This window comes from Indicator indicator, chromosome 4 (assembly GCF_027791375.1).
Source record: "Indicator indicator isolate 239-I01 chromosome 4, UM_Iind_1.1, whole genome shotgun sequence".
Classification (NCBI taxonomy): domain Eukaryota; kingdom Metazoa; phylum Chordata; class Aves; order Piciformes; family Indicatoridae; genus Indicator; species Indicator indicator.
Window position 1 is genome coordinate 22112801 of NC_072013.1, and position 18341 is coordinate 22131141.

The 18341-nt window shown below is 39.4% G+C and overlaps 1 protein-coding gene across 1 annotated transcript in view; it reads right to left on the minus strand.

Moving 5' to 3' along the window:
* The window catches only part of SETD3 (SET domain containing 3, actin histidine methyltransferase), a 39269-nt gene extending 36505 nt beyond the window's left edge, over positions 1-2764 (minus strand). Inside the window, exon 1 of the mRNA XM_054400581.1 lies at positions 2662-2764. Within this exon, the coding sequence (XP_054256556.1) occupies positions 2662-2764 (103 nt within the window). The remainder of the gene's footprint in view (positions 1-2661) is intronic.
* Positions 2765-18341: the final 15577 nt, after the last annotated feature.

Sequence of the window (18341 nt, forward strand, 5' to 3'; positions counted from 1 at the left end):
CACAAATCCATGGGGCCTGATGGCTTGCATCCATGAGTGCTGAGAGAGCTGGCTGATATGGTTGCTGAACCTCTCTCCATCATCTTTGAAAAGTCATGGAGAACAGGAGAGGTGCCTGATGACTGGAAGTAAGCAAATGTCACTCCAGTCTTCAAAAAAGGCAAGAAGGAAGACCCAGGCAACTACAGACCAGTCAGCTTCACCTTCATCCCTGGAAAGATGGCGGAGCAGTTCATTCTGGAGGTCATCTCTAACCATATGGAAGACAAGAAGGTTATCAGGAGTAGCCAACATGGATTTACCAAGGGGAAATCTTATCTAACTAACCTGATAGCCTTCTATGAAGTTATGACCAAGTGGGTAGATGAGGGAAGAGCAGTGGACGTCATGTATCTTGACTTCAGTAAAGCTTTTGATACAGTCTCCCATAACATCCTGATAGAAAAGCTCAGGAGATGTGGCATAGATGGTTGGTCAGTGAGGTGGATTGCAAACTGGCTCCACAACAGAGTTCAGAGGGTTCTCATCAGTGGCACAGAGTCCAACTGGAGGCCTGTGGCAAGTGGTGTCCCCCAGGGATTGGTTCTGGGTCCAGTTTTGTTCAATATCTTTATCAATGACCTGGATGAGGGCATTGAGTGCACCCTCAGCAAGTTTGCTGATGATACAAAACTGGGGGGGTTGGCTGACACCCCCTCAGGCTGTGCAGACATCCAACCTGACCTGGATAGGCTGCAGAGCTGGGTGCAGGCAAACCTCATGAAGTTTAATAAGGACGAGTGCAGGGTCCTACATCTGGGGAGAAATAACAACAGGCACCAGTACAGGTTAGGGGCTGCCCTGCTGGAAAGCAGCTCCACAGAGAAAGACCTTGGAGTGCTGGTGGACAGCAAGTTCTGCATGGAACAGCAATGTGCTCTTGTGGCCAAGAGAGCCAATGGGATCCTGGGATGTATCAAGAAAGATGTGTCCAGCAGATCGAGGGAAGCTTTTCTACCTCTCTACTCTGCCCTGGTGAGACCACACCTGGAATACTGTGTCCAGTTTTGGGCTCCCCAGTTCAAGAGAGACAGAGACCTGCTGGAGAGAATCCAACAGAGAGCCACGAGGATGATTAGGGGACTTGAGCATCTCCCCTATGAAGAGAGACTGAGATCCCTGGGGCTGTTTAGTCTTGAGAAGAGAAGACTGAGAGGGGATCTGATCAATGTCTATAAATATCTGAGGGGTGGGTGTCAGGAGGAGGGGGCCAGGCTCTTTTCGGTGGTACACAGCGATAGGACAACAAACAATGGGTTCAAACGAGAACACTGAAGATATCACCCCAACATGAGGAGAAACTTCTTACAGTGAGGGTGACAGAGCCCTGGAACAGGCTGCCCAGGGGGGTTGGGGAGTCTTCTCTGGAGACTTTCAAAATCCACCTGGATGTGTTCCTGTGCAGACTACCCTAAGTCATCCTACTCTGGCAGGGGGGTTAGACCTGATGATCTCTTGAGGTTCCTTTCCAACCTCTGATATACTGTGATACTGTGTGAGCTTCCCAGTCAATGGTCTTTTCATAAATGCACATTGAAAGGACAGGCAAAGAAACACCTAGCCAAGGTTTAGCTCTAGATTATACTCACAGTGTCTCTGACAATATTCTAAATACCAGCATGTGGATTTCTTGATCTAAGCCACATAAATCCAAGTGGACAGATAAAGATTACTTTGATAACTGATTTGAAAAATTTTTGCATTGTATAAAGTATGGAAGCTTGGCAAAAAGAACAGCTGATACTTGTCTTTGCTCAGAAAATTAGACCTACATTTTATTTTTTTGGTAGCAAAGCAGAGGTCAATTGTAGCATAAGCATCAAACTGGTCTGCCAACTCCTTGTCTCCTCTTTGCAACCAATGATGAAGAAAAAATAATAATTGTTTTTTTAAGGCAACATTTAGATGTGTTAAGGATATGAAAATTTGGACTTGTGTTTCAAGAAGCATAGCTCAGCACTGGTACTAATGACGAGTGAACAGTATGTTAGCACTATTATATGAAACTATGCTCAGTTCTTCATATTTACTAGAAATAATGAAAAAATAATTATAAGTAATAAAAAGTTCCTCAACAAATAAAAAAACCTTCTGGTCCATACACAAGAATGAAATGCTATCAAAAAAAAGTTTCAAAACAACAACAAAACCCCCACCATTTTTATTAGAGAGATGGAAATATCAGTGCAGCTGAAATGGGTTTGTATAGCTGCCTTCCACAGTTAATTCTTCTACTCTGATACCAGTTCAAAGTACTACTCGAATGTTAAACAGAGACAGTGTAACTCTTGAGGTTTAGAAGAAAAACATTTTTGAGAAAGCTGAATTGTCACATTACCAAGAGCAGATGAGTATTTATGCCTCTGTAGAGATGTAAAGCCAGCAGCTGCCAGAAATATGGCATTTCCAATACATACATAAAAGAGCCTATAATGGTATATGCTAACAGAGATATAGAGACTCTGAGATATATATTATGCCATCCTAAGCAAGCTGAAGTAGCAAGCTCGGTAACTTACAGGAAATGAATAGAATTTGATGGTTTCAATAAGAAAACAAGAGAATGGTTTTGAGTGGTCTTTACACCACCCCTTTTCACAGAGAGGCATAAAACAAACTTACTTTGCAGTAACTCGCTAATTAGATTCAACATTTCCTTTGGAGATACTGTTGCTGTGGCTCCTGTACCTGACTTCTGAGTTTTCACTCGGCTCTTCTTCCCCATCTTCCAACTAAAACAGATAAGAAGCAAACTGTCACCAATTAACTAAGAAACAAAATATGATGATGCTGAATGGACAAGATGTTCTCTTAGTTGTCACTGAAAATAAAACAGAGGATGAGGAGTTGTTCTGGCAGCTATATATACATGCAAGTATTTTTTTTGCTTAGCCTGAATGCAAGACCATTCAGTGCATTCTGAAGCAATATTTCATGTAGTTGCACATTCATTATCTCAGGGTAATGAGAACCTAGAATTATATATAGGAAAAAAATTGCAAATTCATTAGTTGTGAACAAAAATCAGTTTATTTTACCTCATCAGCTGCACTGTGGACATCATCTGAATTAGTATTTGTGACTGCACTAAAGCAGTAATTCAGAATTAATAGAAAATTAAGTATTTAATGTAAACATTAAAAAATCATATTTATATCTTTGCAGCAGCTTTTTGTGGTTCAAGATAACTTGTTGAGCAAAATGCATTTTCAGTTACCACAAAACCCAGAACATCACCCTGGGCTGGCTTTCCAACATTTAGAGCCCCGTGTTCTCACGGAGGACTTAAATCACACAACATCTACTGGAAGGGCAGCATAGCATGGTGCTAAACAGCCATGGAATTTCTAGTGTGCATTGGGAGCAAATTTTGATGTTGATGCTCAACAGCCTTCTAGGAAAGGGGTTGTGCAGCATCTGGTACTCATGAATAAGGACAAACTGCTCCTGTATATGATGGCCAACAGCAGCCTTGGATGCAGTAATCATGAAATGATAGTGTGAGATCCTGAGGCAAGAAAGGAAGGAAAGAAGCAGACTAAAGATCCTGGGCTCATGACAGCAGAGATGGAGCTTGCTCAGGGAATGGCCATCAGGATGTCCCAGGTAGCTACAAAGAAGCCCACAACAGCTGGTGATCTTCCTGAACTGTCCTCTCAGAGCACAGAAACAAGCCTTCCCAACATCCTAGAAAATCAGCAGGCACAGCAGGAGACCAGCTGACCGTACATGGGACTCCTCACTGGCTGAGCTCAAATGAAACAGAAACATATGTGAAATGGAAGCTGAAACAGTCAATCAGAAGAGAATCTAATCTCTGCTTGCCCAGACAGGGCAACTGAACTATGGAGGCCAAAGCTTATCTGGAACTGAAATTGAAGGTGGATGTGAATGGCAAGAAGAAACGTTTCTACAGGTATACCATCAGCAAAAGACAGATTGAGAATACTGCAATTCATCCGCAAAACTGGAAAGCAACTTGCTGATGAAAGGTACACACAAAATTGAGATACCAAACATATTTTGTATGGTCTTTACCAGCAGGCATGCTTTCAGGCTTGCTAGGTTTCTGCATCTAGTAGCAAAGCTTGAGTGGAGGATTCAGGTAAGCTGGACCTATGTAGGACCAGAAAGGAAACAGCCAAGGTACTGAGAAAGCTGGGTAATGCCACTGGAAAACTCCTTTGAAAAGTCATGGTGACTACATGATTTGACTTTGGAATTAAAGTAGAAAATTGAGCCTCTCAATCTCCAGAGATCCCCTTCCATCTTCATTTTTTCTATGATTCCACATGTTACTGCAACTGCTATTTTCTCATCTATATGGACAGGCTACATGGTCTATATAATATACAGTATCTTCTCCTACATAGTCTATATAGTATACAGTATCTTCTCCTACATTACAGAAAAGTCAGTGTCCAGTTCCTTTACAGTGAATGGGGAATCAGACACTCAGGGCACTTTGATCATCTAAAAGATTTCAACTGCTTGTGTCATCAATATCACCTCATCCACAGAAGCTAAAGTTATCACATACTGCACAGTAAAATCCACAAATATGTTTAAAGTCACTGTACAGAAGTAGTACTGTGGATTCCAGGTATTATGAGCACTCTATATATAAACTGGATCCTTTTATCCTTGGTCAGTGTAGGCAGCTTACCCAATTTTTTCCTCCCATACTCTATCAATAATTTTTGTTCTTTGTCAGCCTGTATTAATACCGCAATGTATCAACCAGCAACTGAAAAGCTGCTTCTCCACACTGACACTGCAATTTGTACATTAAGTAACTGTATAGGGCAGATCTTTCAAATACAAATGCTGTATGTTAAAAAAAAACTTCTAGTGGGAAAAGTACATAATCTAGCAGTTTCCATTTTCCATTAAGATTAGAGTGAACAAGAAACTTCCAACTGGTAAGGCTTATTTTTAAAACTGACTTTGAATAACCAGGAAGCAAATTAAAGTTAACAGTGTTAACTTATTAACTCAAAATTGAAAGAGTTCAAAACTGACTGAAAAGACAACTTGTAATGAAAGGGGGGAAAATCTAAGGCAAAACTAAAAGGTATTTTCAAAAAGGAAGGCAAACAAACCAAATTCTTTCATCTTCCAACACTAAACAGTGCAAGGAACAAGACTATCCCTGAGTACACTGAGACTGAAGCCTTGGGGCATACCCTCCCCAATTTTAGTGCTCTCTAGCAGATATCAGAGGCTCAGACAAGCCATCAACACTGCTTAATTTTATCAGTTCCCTTTGAGTCACATAACTTACTTTCCCAGTACCATTTCTACCATAGAAAGCTCTCATGCGCAGGCTAGTGAGGATTCCACAGATTCAATTTGGGAATAACACTGACTGTCTGTAAAAGAACACTGGACTTCTTCTGAAAGACATTGCCCTAACACAAGTAATTATATTTGAGACAAGATTTTTATAACATTTTTCAGCCCACAGGAAGCAGAAAGTAATGCTCATTATGAGATCCATGTTGAATTTTGGATAGTAAAAATTTGAAATAGGATCAGTATAGATGGCCAGGCTGCAGTATAAGACACAGAAAACCTACAATAAAAACAACTTAAAGGAGCTGATTTTCATAGTCTTCCCATTATACACTTTTCCCCCTTTTTTTTTCCCCTAGTGATTTTCTTATACCTGTAGAAAGATAAATAGAGCCTTTGGTACAAAAAGACATATTCACAAAAAACCTCTTTGCACATCACCTACTCACTTGAGCATTCCCCTCTCCCATATGCCATCCTGCTACATTACATTTTAGACCCTTCTGATCTTAAGAGAAATCAAGTCAGATGGGTCTGTAACAAGATTCAACAGCAGGTTTGGAGACAGAGTCCAAAATCTTCTGGGCAGGAACAATGCATTTCTCTGTTGATTCATACAAATGGTTTTCTACATTCCCTCTAAGCATAATCCCCTGCACCTTTAGAATCATCAGAAAATTAAAGCATTCAGTGTATTCCATGTTACAACTTGTAATTTATGCTGATATACAGTTTATATTAATCAAGATGCTCATAAATATTAAGATGAAGTCAAACAACTGAACTTATTTTGAAGGATTTTGGTTTCTTATTTCTAAGAGCAATGTACATTTATCAACCAATAAATTGAAGAATAGCAGTCCAAGTAAATGTTCTATGCACATAACTACACAAATACTGCAGATTTTTTTTTTTGGTTGGGTATTTTTATTGCTGTGGGTTTTGGCATTTTTTTTCTTTGTTCTGTTTTTTGTTGTTTTTGTTGTTGCTTTCTTTTTAAAATAGTATTTAGAGCAAGTATCTGTTTGAAATATAAATATCAGTAGATACCATAGGAAAAAACCAAGTTCAGTGAACACAACTCCTTAGATTGATGGCACCCTAATCAGAAATGTATTTTTCCAGTAAGAAGCTACCAGTACATGAACATGAAATGAGCTCTAAGTATCTTTGCTCTCTCCTTTGATGCATGTATCTTGTCTACACTATTTCTTCTTATTTACTAGGATTTCTACAGAGAAAATATGCTGCTTGCATGATTAAATCAGCAAGTCCCCCTCATACATAAAAGAAACCCAGCAGACCTCAGCTTTCTTAGTAGCCTCCCTACATCCTCTAACAACCAACTTATACCAAATACCAACCAGTAGAGCTGTGTAGCAGGAAAACAAATAAACACATATTATATTGCATATTATTTGTAGTCTAAAAATAGATTTATAAAGGTTGTTTTTTCAAAATTTCTGAACACACACACATTCCCCCCACCCCCCAAAATGCAATTTCATATTAGATGAGCAATGCTCTGCCATGTTTAACCAGCAAATGAGTTATGAGACCAAATATGGAGAAAGCCAGTGTGGTTCCATTGTGAAATTATGTTTTGTAATTAAAATGACATTAATAAAATTATAGGTCATGAAACAAATTTTAAAGTTAGATTTGAATTCTACAGAAATTATTGGAATTCCAATAAAGATTTGTAACTTCAGAAAAAACAGTACTTTTAAAATTTGAAGTAAAATTTCAGATGCAAAGCTTTTTTTTTTCCAAGTGACTTAAACTATTGTTTAGAAAGCAATAAAGTATATGCCTGCCTCTCAACACAGCAATGAAAAAACCAGATTGTTTGCCAGTACATGCATGACAACAGAAGAAGCAATATAAAAATATAGCTGTGGAAAAAAACAAAACAAAAAATCCTTCATGACCAAGATGATCTGCAGACTTCATAAAATATCTGAAGAAACAGTAATATACATTTCAGCAGAAAAGTGGTTTGGGCCTTTTTTAAGTTGGCTTTTCTGGTTGTCTTCTGGTGAATATTTTTTAAAGTACTATGCCATGTTTCCTTTCAACTGAACATTGTTGAAAATTCCTGAAAGCATTCTGCAGAGAGAGAGTACGCTGACAGCAATGATGAATAAGCTTGGTAACACACAACAGCCACATTTCCAAATATAGTGCATCAACTGGCTTGGCATCAAGAATTATGCCAAAACTAGCAGTGAGGGGTGTAAATTATCCATCTCCTCCCTCTAACACTGCTATCAAAGAGCGGTCGTGTTGTGTCAGACTTAGAACTTGTTTCCACATCACACACAAACAATTATTTTCATCAGCTGTAAAATATGCCTCCTCTTAACTTACAGATTTAAGAAGTGAGTATGTTCACCTAACAGCTTTAGAAGGTAACCATGAGAAGCCTGTACAAAAACACCCAAAGTACTATAGAACTACCACCAAGTACATGTGTTTGGGGTTTGTTTGTTTTGTGGAGGTTTTTTTGTTTGCTTGCTTGTAGGTTTTTTGGGTTTGTTGTTTCTAAAACCCATGACTGTTTAAACATTTTATTTGAGAAAGCTAATACTTATGGTAACAGATAACTTGACCAAATGACATGACCACATGTCCTCATAGAAGAAATGCCATGTTTGGATAATAAAATAAGAATATTCCCTAACAACACTTCAGAAAAAGAAAGAAAAAAAAAAACACCACCCAGTTTTATCATTAACAAAACCCCCCAGCTTCTCGCATTCACATGACCACCATAAAGTTCAGTGCAGCACTATGCAGAGCTGCAGTTAAGTTTGGCACTACAAAGATACCTACTTGCCACTCACTAGGTAAAAATGCAATCTTGCAACCTTTGTTACACAACCGTGAATATAATCCTTGTGCTAAGCAAATACTGTATTAAAGTATTTGCATTAGCTTTAAAGAATTTATCATACATGATGCAGATTCTTCTGCATGTGCATCACTCATTCTTATACATTCTTTTTCCAGTGGTCCCAGAAACCCTGCAGTGCTGTTACCCCCCTTCATCTCTTCCAGAACTCCACATTCCTTTCAGTTCCTGCCCCACGTGACTTGACTTGCCAGGCAGCATCTTCTTCTGCAGGTTTCGACATAACTGCACACATTGTGCAAAAACATTGACATACATGTTGACAGACTAACAGATAGGCCAAGCAGATAAACTATTTTCAACACAGCTTCTCCTCTAGAGAGTGGATCAACTTATGCTTGAGTTCTCCCATTCTGTCAAAATTGATTTAAAACACCCCAAAAGTGATGAATGAAGCAGGAAGAACTGTCCAGCAGACAGAACTGACATGCTCCTATAAGCCTTATTTGCTTTGGCTATTACTTTTACTACTTTACAGAATAATAAATCAGATACTCAAAAATTTGCTGAGCTTTTACAACAACAACCAAGCTAGGAATCCCCACAGCAAGAGTTATCTGTTCAAGCTTAACTTCAAGGACTCTGAGTATTTCCAATGCAGTATCTTAACATTGTTTCTTCTTTAATTCAGATCCCTGTAGATGTTAACTACATTATGTTCTCATTATATAATAGTTCCTACCCCACACATCTTCTTGGCATATACTAGCACAGAAGGTAAGGGGTGCGAATCTAGACTCAGAAGGACAGACATGGGTCGACAAAGGGCAGACAAGGAGAAGAGGAAGGAATTGTCAAGCCATACAAAGAGCATGGAGAGGTGAATATAGTAGGAGGCTGTGGGATATGATTCTTGGCTGCACCGAGAGGGAGGACAGATGAGTAGGATGCACACAAACCAAACTTGCAATTTTTTTTTGTAATTTGATCGCCTAGACTAAGTAATCTGCTACTTCTGACAGAGAAATGTAGCATCTCTTCTATCAACATGTGTTGAGCAGCCAAGGTCTTAGGGGACAAAGTATGTGGGAGAACAAAATTTTACACTTGATATGACCAGGTTTACAGGAAATATGATCTTTTTCTTCCACTGATCAAGTTTGGTTATTTTTTTTTCCTCCTAAACTTGAATCTTATGACTGCGGGTAAAAAAGATAAACACAATTTATAGCAAACAGAAAGCACGAAATCAAGAAGTGTAAGAACAGTGTGGGTGGAGGAAGAGATCTGTGATCTTTAAGAAAAATTCATCTTATACATTTACAATGAACACTAGGTTTGCTTATGAAAACCACCTACATCATGCCACTTTGAAACCACATTAACACTCCCATCACTCTTAAGGTTGATGCTCCCAACTAAATAAATGATAAATTACTTACTGATTCAATCCCTTTCTTCCTATCTCTCAATTTCTTACCTTTCCTGTACTCCACCCCTTCTCTTCTTAATTCTCCTCTCTCACCACTGCCCCTTCTTTTTAGTTTGATGTCTTTATTTCCTCTATAAACTTGCCCCAAATGCTCTACTAAATACAATTGCATTGCAGTTCACTTTGTTTGTGTAACCTCTTTCTCCAGCATGTTTTTGTTATTCTATTTAAGCTGTAAGTTGTTTTGGAAGTGAGACCTCCTGTGATTATATAGAACTTATAACAAGGTAGTCTTTTTTCAGTAGGAGCTGAAGTACTGCCATAATACTCATGATGCTGGCAAGAACAACTTACAGAACAACTACTAAAATTAATGATAGAAAGGCCCATACTTTTTCCACTTTGTATTTTAAGTGGAATGCAACCCTAAGTAAATTTATTTTTCTCAAGAACTCCTTTAGTCCTAACCTACACCATTTCCTTATTTAAGAGCTAGCTTTAATATACTTGCTCCTTGTGGCAAGATTCTGTACTCAGAAAAGTTCAATGCACAGCTTGACTAATACAGAGAGCCCTAGGTTTTTCTGCTGTCCCAAAACAACATGCATTGTTGCATTGTGGACAACAATACAATTTCTTAGTTAAATTGTAAACTCTCTTCATGAGGTTGTAAAGTTCAGGTCAGCTTCTATTTCATACACAATTTTGGGTTTATTTTCCTTTCAAAGACCTGTCTTAACCATGTGACACATTTGTAATGCGACTCTACAGGAGTTTGCCACGGAGGATGGCATCAAAGGCCTTGCTGAAATCCAGGTACTCTACATCCACAGCCTTCCCCACATCCACCAGGTGGGTCACCTGGTCATAGAAGGAGATCAGGTTGGTCAGACAGGATCTGCCCCTCCTAAATCCATGCTGGCTGGGCCTGATCTCTTGGCCATCCTGTAGGTGCTGTGTGATTGCACTCAAGATGACCTGCTCCATAGTCTTGCTTGGCACTGAGGTCAGGCTGACAGGCCTGTAATTCCCTGGCTCCTCCTTCTGGCCCTTCTTGTGGATTGGCATGACATTGGCCAGCTTCCAGTCATCTGGGACCTCATCAGTGAGCCAGGACTGTTGAAAAATGATGGAGAGAGGTTTAGCGAGCTCATCTGCCAGCTCTCTCATTACCCTAGGATGGATCCCATCTGGTCCCATAGACTTGTGGGGGTCCAAGTGGCTCAGCAGGTCTCTAACTTCTTCCTCCTGGATTACAGGGGTACTATACTGCTCTCTGATTGCATCTGCCAGCTCAGGAGGACAGTTGTCTGGAAGACAACCTATCCTACTATGGAAAATTGAGGCAAAGAAGGCATTAAGTACCTCTGCCTTTTCCTCATCTTTTGTTACCATATTCCTCTCCATGTACACTAAGGAGTGGAGGCTGTACTTGCCCCTCTTTTTGTCATTAATGTATTTCTAAAAACATTTTTATTGTCCTTCACAGCAGAGACAAAGTGACAACAGCAAGAGAAACAGTCATTGCCAGTGACTAGGAAGGCATGAGTAAGAGTTAAAATTCAGCAACGTTAACAGGGGTGCAACAAAAGACTAAAGCAGTCACTGCATTGTTGCAAAGTGAACAACTAAGAATAAAAGTTCAGTCCCCATTCAAGACGGCTGACCTCCTTTGGAATTTTTACAAAGCTTTGCATGCAATTAAAAATTTCAGGATGATTGTATCTAAGCACGCATTATTTCAGTGGGAACTGTTCGGGTTTTTTTAACCCTAAATGTACATTTCACATGGGTCAGCCCTCACTGCAACTGCTTCTTAGTCACTAAGAATCATAATTTTAATCACCAAAAAAGGAGGCAGCACCTTTTTAAAGAGGTAGAAGAAGTTTTTGTAACAAGAAGTTAACTCATTCTTCTGGGTATGAGTTACTAGAAGAAAAAAGGGTGTGTAGTATCAGATACATATTTTGTATTTAAAATCTCTAGGATGGACAGAAAAGATTGAATGCGTATCGGATAAAGATGACTATATATTACTGCATCTGCTTCATGTAACACCTACAGTAGAAGAAACTGAGCCTGACTGAACAAGAAAAAAAACGGTTCTTGGATATTACTACAATAGGTTTGGGATTTTTTTAAGTCCTTTTTTAATTGCATTAGTCAATGGCATAAATAATACAAAACTAGGCAATAACATATATTCCAATTAACTGGACTGTCTCCAAGGAAGAGATTTAAAGCTTAAGATGCTTAATGCCAAGGACTGCTGTTTAATTGTAACAATAATTCCACCTAAGTGGAATGCCCTCAAGCAACCTAGTAGCAATTGGGCCCATGATTATTGCTATACACTGAAAAATTCTCTTAATAGTCCTGCTTATTTTTTGTCTTAACACTGTTGCCTACTGCTTTTTACGCTTACTGCAATTGTAACACAATGTAGTATTGCCTGCTAAGACTGCTCCTTTTCCAATCAGATGGAGGGTCATTATACAGAAAACCTGCATCTCCAACCATGACACAGGCAACAGATACTACAAAGGTGATCATCACAGTCCCCTGGTCGTTGTGAAATAACTAATCCACATGTTGAAGTTTCTTCTCCATGCAACTAAGTGATACAGATAGAACTGTACATCAGATAGTCCTTTTGAATGAGAGGGACATGGTGTTTCTACTCACACAGTCCTTCTAATACATACAAGAAGAGACAAAAACATTTTGCAAAACCCTGGAGAAAAGGAGGATGGAAAGATGACCTCCACAGCAGAAAATTAGTTTTTACAAGCTTTAAGACCTGTTCCATTCTGTGCAGCAGCACGTGATTTTTCCCCTCAAAATCAGTTTCATTATACATTCATGTCTTGTAACAACTCAAACAGTCTGTTTCAATACCGCTGCTGGAACAAAAACCCACAAACACTCAAGGGCCTATATTTGGACACTGAATTGACACTACCTAGTGAGCACAATTACATTGTGCTTAAAGTTAAAAATATCTGAATTCAGCAACATTTTAGCTGGAATACCCTGTCCTTAAAGAATAGAATCTAAGCAGTTTTAAAATAACTGCTGTGTTTTCTTCTAGCGAAGTGCAGCTGTTCCATCAAGCTTCTACCCACAGCATATTAACTCCCTAAAGGTGTCCTCAGAGATGGTAGTGATGGCAGTTCAGCTTGACCAGCAGTGCTTAGGATTACTACCAGACTACAAAGAACAAAATGTACCTAAACAATACAGAAATGTCTATTCAGTGCACAACCAATGCAAAGGACCTCTGGGCAGCACCCAGGAACTGCAGTACAAACTTGTGTGAACAAGTTAAAAATAAATATGGAGAACTGCAGTGAGTATGTGTGCCTTTTCATAACCTTCCTAGGATGTGTGGGAATATCTATGCCAGTTAATGTGCTTGCTGTTAAATGACACTGTAAATCTTGTACAATTCTGAAAGACATTAGAGAGCTACTGCTGAAAGGGAACTGAGTTCATGGTAGTAGGGAGGAAAAAAAGGAGGTTTGGAGTGGCACTGCACCTCCTTGAGAGCATACTGCACTTTTTCACACCCAGATAGTACAGCTGCCTGCATTCCTGCTGTGGGTGGGGAGCAACATCAGATAGTTGTATATAAATAAAAGTATCACTGATCATTCTTGTAAATAATGAAATCAGCATTATTATGGAATGATAATAATCACTCCATATGTACCCACATGAAGTTTGTGGAAAATCAAGTTCTTGGTTATATGGTAATGCCGTGCTGTGTCTGCCAACAGATAAATTGTAGCAGTTCAGAGATTTACTGTAATACAAGTGATAAAAAGAGCATCTCCAGAGTATTTCTTAAAAGCTCCTAGGAAAAACTTTCCCTGTAGCAGGGGCTAATTATTAGGGGCTTTTTTTTTTTTTTTTTTTTTTTTTAGGGCAAACCTTCACTGAAGAGATTGCAGTTCTCAGGCCCAGTTGCAATTACATTTTAAGATACCGTACTTTTAGTGTCCTTGGAAAATGCCCATAGCAGATTATGTGCTCAGTGTTTCTAAATCCCAAAATACTCCTGTGACAGTTTGTAGAGGAATTTCTGACAGCATTTAAGTGCTATGCACATTGTAAAAAAACAAACAAACAACTTAAGAAGCTTCTGTTATGAATGTGTGGTAAGTGATGTAATTGAGGGTTTCACACTTGGAAAGCCTTCCAAACCCAACTGCCTTAAACCCACTCCCTACCTATTGGTTAAAATGGTGACTATTCTAGAAAGTGTGACTAGAAGTTTCAAGCAAAATACTGGCAATTTTCTGATCTCTTTATTCTGGAGCTCAGAAAAAGGAAGGCACAGGTTCCTCCAAGCACCCTTCTATCTTCTGGCATTGATAGTTGACAACTTAAGCCCTTAACAATCTCCTCCATGTTTACTCAAACTAGTGACACTTCAGTGGTTTGAAAAAAACCAAGCTTGTAACACAGGCATTTACTGAGCTGTCAGGAACAAGAACAATGCATCGATATTAAGTATTAGTTGGTTTCACCCCTGAGCTTTCAGACATTTGATAAAGTAATAACCAAAGTGTATACAGGCCACAAGGCACTGTAAACTGACATCAGCTTCTCAGAACTGAAATCCTTGCAGTTCAGAACAACTATGGTAGAACTGCTTGATTGCACCTTTCCCTCCCCCCCAATATATTTAAAGGTGACAAAGAAGACCAAAGCACAAATAGTTTAAATATTTATTTTAACACACAGAGTAAATGCATTGCCCCCCTCCAGACCTGGAACACATCCAGGAAGACCACATTCCTTTATGACCAAAAGCTCTCTTTTCTGTATTAATACAGAACAGCTGAACAGCATCTTTTCACAAGATAACTGCCTCAAATATACTAATGCACTGTTAACATGTCTGCTGAAAATCAGTTTTACTACCCTGCTCATCACTAACCCAACCTTCTGTAGGCCATGCACCAAAACCCTGAGAAGGGCTGACCAAACCCTACAAGCAATACTTGAATGTGTTCAAGTAAGGACCTGCAACCATTTCTATAGTTGCCCTACAAAAGCCTGGATATCTCTTGCCTCTGGCACCTCCAAACTAAGAGTTAAATGTTATTTCCAACTACCTGCATTTCTGTTTTCTTGGGACCGTCTCATTCCTGCACAGCCAGCATAGATAACCCACTTTCCTCACATTCCAACAGTTCAGACTTTCAGCAGTCTCAAGTTTCCGGAGATCCAGCTCCTTTCAATCTCATCTTAGACTTGCATTGCCTCCTGTGCCACAGCATAGAGTCACAGCTCAAAAAGTGGCTTGAAGGCCTGCTTGCCATAGCTAGAGCCTTATCTCTTTCACCAGGAATACTGCTGTTCCTTCTTCTCTGGTAAAGGACCATAAAAGGGATATTGTGTTAATAAGCAAGCCATATCCGAAACACTTGAAAGATGCAGCTTATACCCATCAGCATAATATGAAAATTTGTTCCTACCTAATATAATCAGGAACAAGAAAAAAAACATCAGAATGATTCCTGACAAGAGCGGCTGGCACTTAATATTCTGCTTCCCAATTCTTGTAGCTGAGCTTTCTTCTTCCACAAACTGAACTGCTACTTACTAGTCCAGCAAATTTCCAGGCAAAGAAAGATGACTTCCACTCTGACCAATTCTTCCCTATAGAACAAAAGGACAGAACTGAATATGAACTCCATGATTTTTATCATAGAGAAGCCAGTCCTGGTATCTTGCTGCAGGTGATTATTGGCAAATCTATACCTACCAGAGGAAAATGCTTTTTGGGAACATCAGTGCTTTTTCAAAATTGTCTTATGCCTTAGGTCAATGTGTCACAGACCATCAGGGTAGAAGTCTACAGTAATGTGCTCAATCCATCTTTTTTGCTATTAACATGCCATTAGCATTTTCTGAAAGTTTTCTGGAAAAGATACAAGTTGTGCATCTGCAGAACTTAAAATATTCCTCAAAGTTGCATAGGATTTTGCTTTTTTCAAGTACAACAGTAAGACTAATTAAAGCTGCAATATTTCACTAGCTTTTCACATTCGAAGAAGGCATACACTATACCTTTAAGACTATGACCTTTGTTTACTGGAGTTTGCAAGTTTTTGGCTGTTCATATCATTATATAAAATTCTACTCCAAATCATTTGCAGAGACTAATTGCAAGACATCACAAAATAAAACAAGCAGTTACCACATTAGCTGCTGTTTCATTTTAGTCCTCTAAATGCCCAAAATCAAAGTACAAGGGGACAGTTTTTTGTATTCAGGCATCGATCCAAAGATTCAGCAAGCCAAAGAAACAGGCTGTACAAGCCAGGCATCCTACAGTGACAGAAGGAAATCATGACATTATCTGTCATTGTCTTGAAAGTAGGAATTCTATTTAATAGAGCATTGAGAAATGCAAAAATTGTAATTCCATGAACTCTTACACTACCACTCCCAAGCATCAGCTGGGAACAAAGTGGGAAATAACTGATTTTTAGAAAAAAGAGGCAGAGAACCGATACCAACCTGAATCTGACCACCACATGAAAACCCAAGTCATTTTCTACAGCTCTAAGTCTTGCAGTCATATCAGCTTGTTCACTGTATCCGCACACAAGGCCTCTTATATTGGTCTGACCACATCCATTTTACTTGCTCCTGACTGACAGAATCAGGTGGACCATACTCCAGAGGGAATGGATGCCTATTTTAAGGGGAGATAATATATTAATATGCTACCAATGCAACTCTGCTTAGCAAAGTGGAAGATAAAACGTTGTTGCTGGTCATCCAAAGTAGATAACCATTTTTCCTTCTGCAGCAGCTGACACTTGCTACTTTCTGGAAGTCTAAAAATACTGTCCTAGTAAGTAAAGTTCCTTGGGGAAAGAAATTCATGTATGCCTTTCTCAGCAGCAAGCTAAACTGTGCATCTTCCAAATAAAAGATTATTCAGTTTCAAGATCACAGAAACACATGTCAGCCTCTGAACATTAAGACATACCAGTAATATTCAAATCCAGGCTGTACGACCCTCCACAGTGGGCAGTGGTAGTTACAGAAATGCTGCTGGCTTAGACAGGATAGCAATAGAGGACCACAAAGAGACTGATGAAATGCATCAGTCTCATCATGTTCCTGAATCCTAGAAGCTAGATTTGATGGGTTGTATCAAAAGAAGTGTGACCAGCAGAACAAGGACAGTGATTCGCCCACTCTACTCTGCTCTTCTGAGACACCATCTGGTCTTGGGAAGAAATTCTTTACCAGTAAGGGTGGTGAGACACTGGAACAGGTTGCCCAGGGAAGTTGTGGATGCCCCTTCCCTGAAAGTGTTGAAGGCCAGGCTGGACAGGGCCTTGAGCAACACGGTCTAGTGGCCAACGGCAGGGCAGTTAGAACCAGATGATCTTTAAGTTCCATTGCAACCCAAACCATTCTATGTTTCTATGAAATGTGCAAAATGAGATCTTTCAGAAGCAAGACTCTGCATATGGGAGGTACTGGACCATTAGTGAAGGTTCCATGGAAGTGGAAATCCATACATTACATCCTCTTTCCACTCCACTAAAACAATGCATGTTCACTATACATGTGAAAACTTTGGGTGCTAGTGCTACAAAGCATTGAAGACAAAGGAAGATTCTGGTATTTCTGCTAACTACTTGCTATGAAATACAGGCAGCTTTTGCAAAGCAAGAGACTTAATTCTCTTTGGAGTTGCGTAATTCTACCACAACCTAACATACAAACAAATATATATAAAAAGCAAAACTTAAAGCTTATCTACATGCAAAAGGCTAGAATCATGCTAAACCAAGAACCCCAGAGATGAACTCCCCTCTTCTAGTGCAAGCTGATCACACTCTTAAAAAAAAAAAAAACAAACCACAAAAAAACCCAAAAAACACCTGAAAAACAATGTATTAGAACTGATATAGCTTACAGCCTGTCTCCAGCTACAAAACCAGTTTTAGCCTACATTAATATCCTGGCTGAAAACCATGGTGGCACTGCTATTCAAGCACTTCCAGGACAGGTCAGGCAATTCCTTCACAGATATTGGGAAGATATCCAAGAACAAAATAAAAGAGGAAGTAGATACTAATCTGTCATCCTCTAATACAACAGCCTTTAACTCCTGAAAAGTAAAAAACAAAACAAACACAACAAAACACCCCCTTTAAAATCAGAAGTTATATTCTGTTTTGAATTTTAACAGGATTTTGGCAGCTACAGTTTCAGAAACATGCTTTATGTCTGCCTCTTGTATTACTTAGATGGAGCCAGCTTCAGAGCACATAAACATATTCACATGTACTCACTGGAGCCAAAATTGACCTCAAACACAATCATACACATCTCAGCAAGATACAGCCCAGGCTAGAAAGGCAGGTGGAATGCTCCCTCCAGCTGACAGGTCTGCTGCTCTGACCTGGTAACAGATCCCAGAACTGAAATGCAAGACTTCAGTGCTAAGTCTTCCTTACTTCAAAGAAAGAAAAAGCTGAACAGTATGGGAAGTGGCTGTCATAGGCTGAGGACAGTCAGTGATGGGTGGAGCAATTGGAATAGTCATTTGGTGGAAGAGATGCAGACAAGAGGCAATGTAGGGCAGAGCAGCTAAAAACAGAAAAAGGAAGCGAAGAAGGTTACAGCAGAGGAAGGGCAAGAGCAAGAATGCAAAGCAATGTTAAAACACTCTTGGGCACT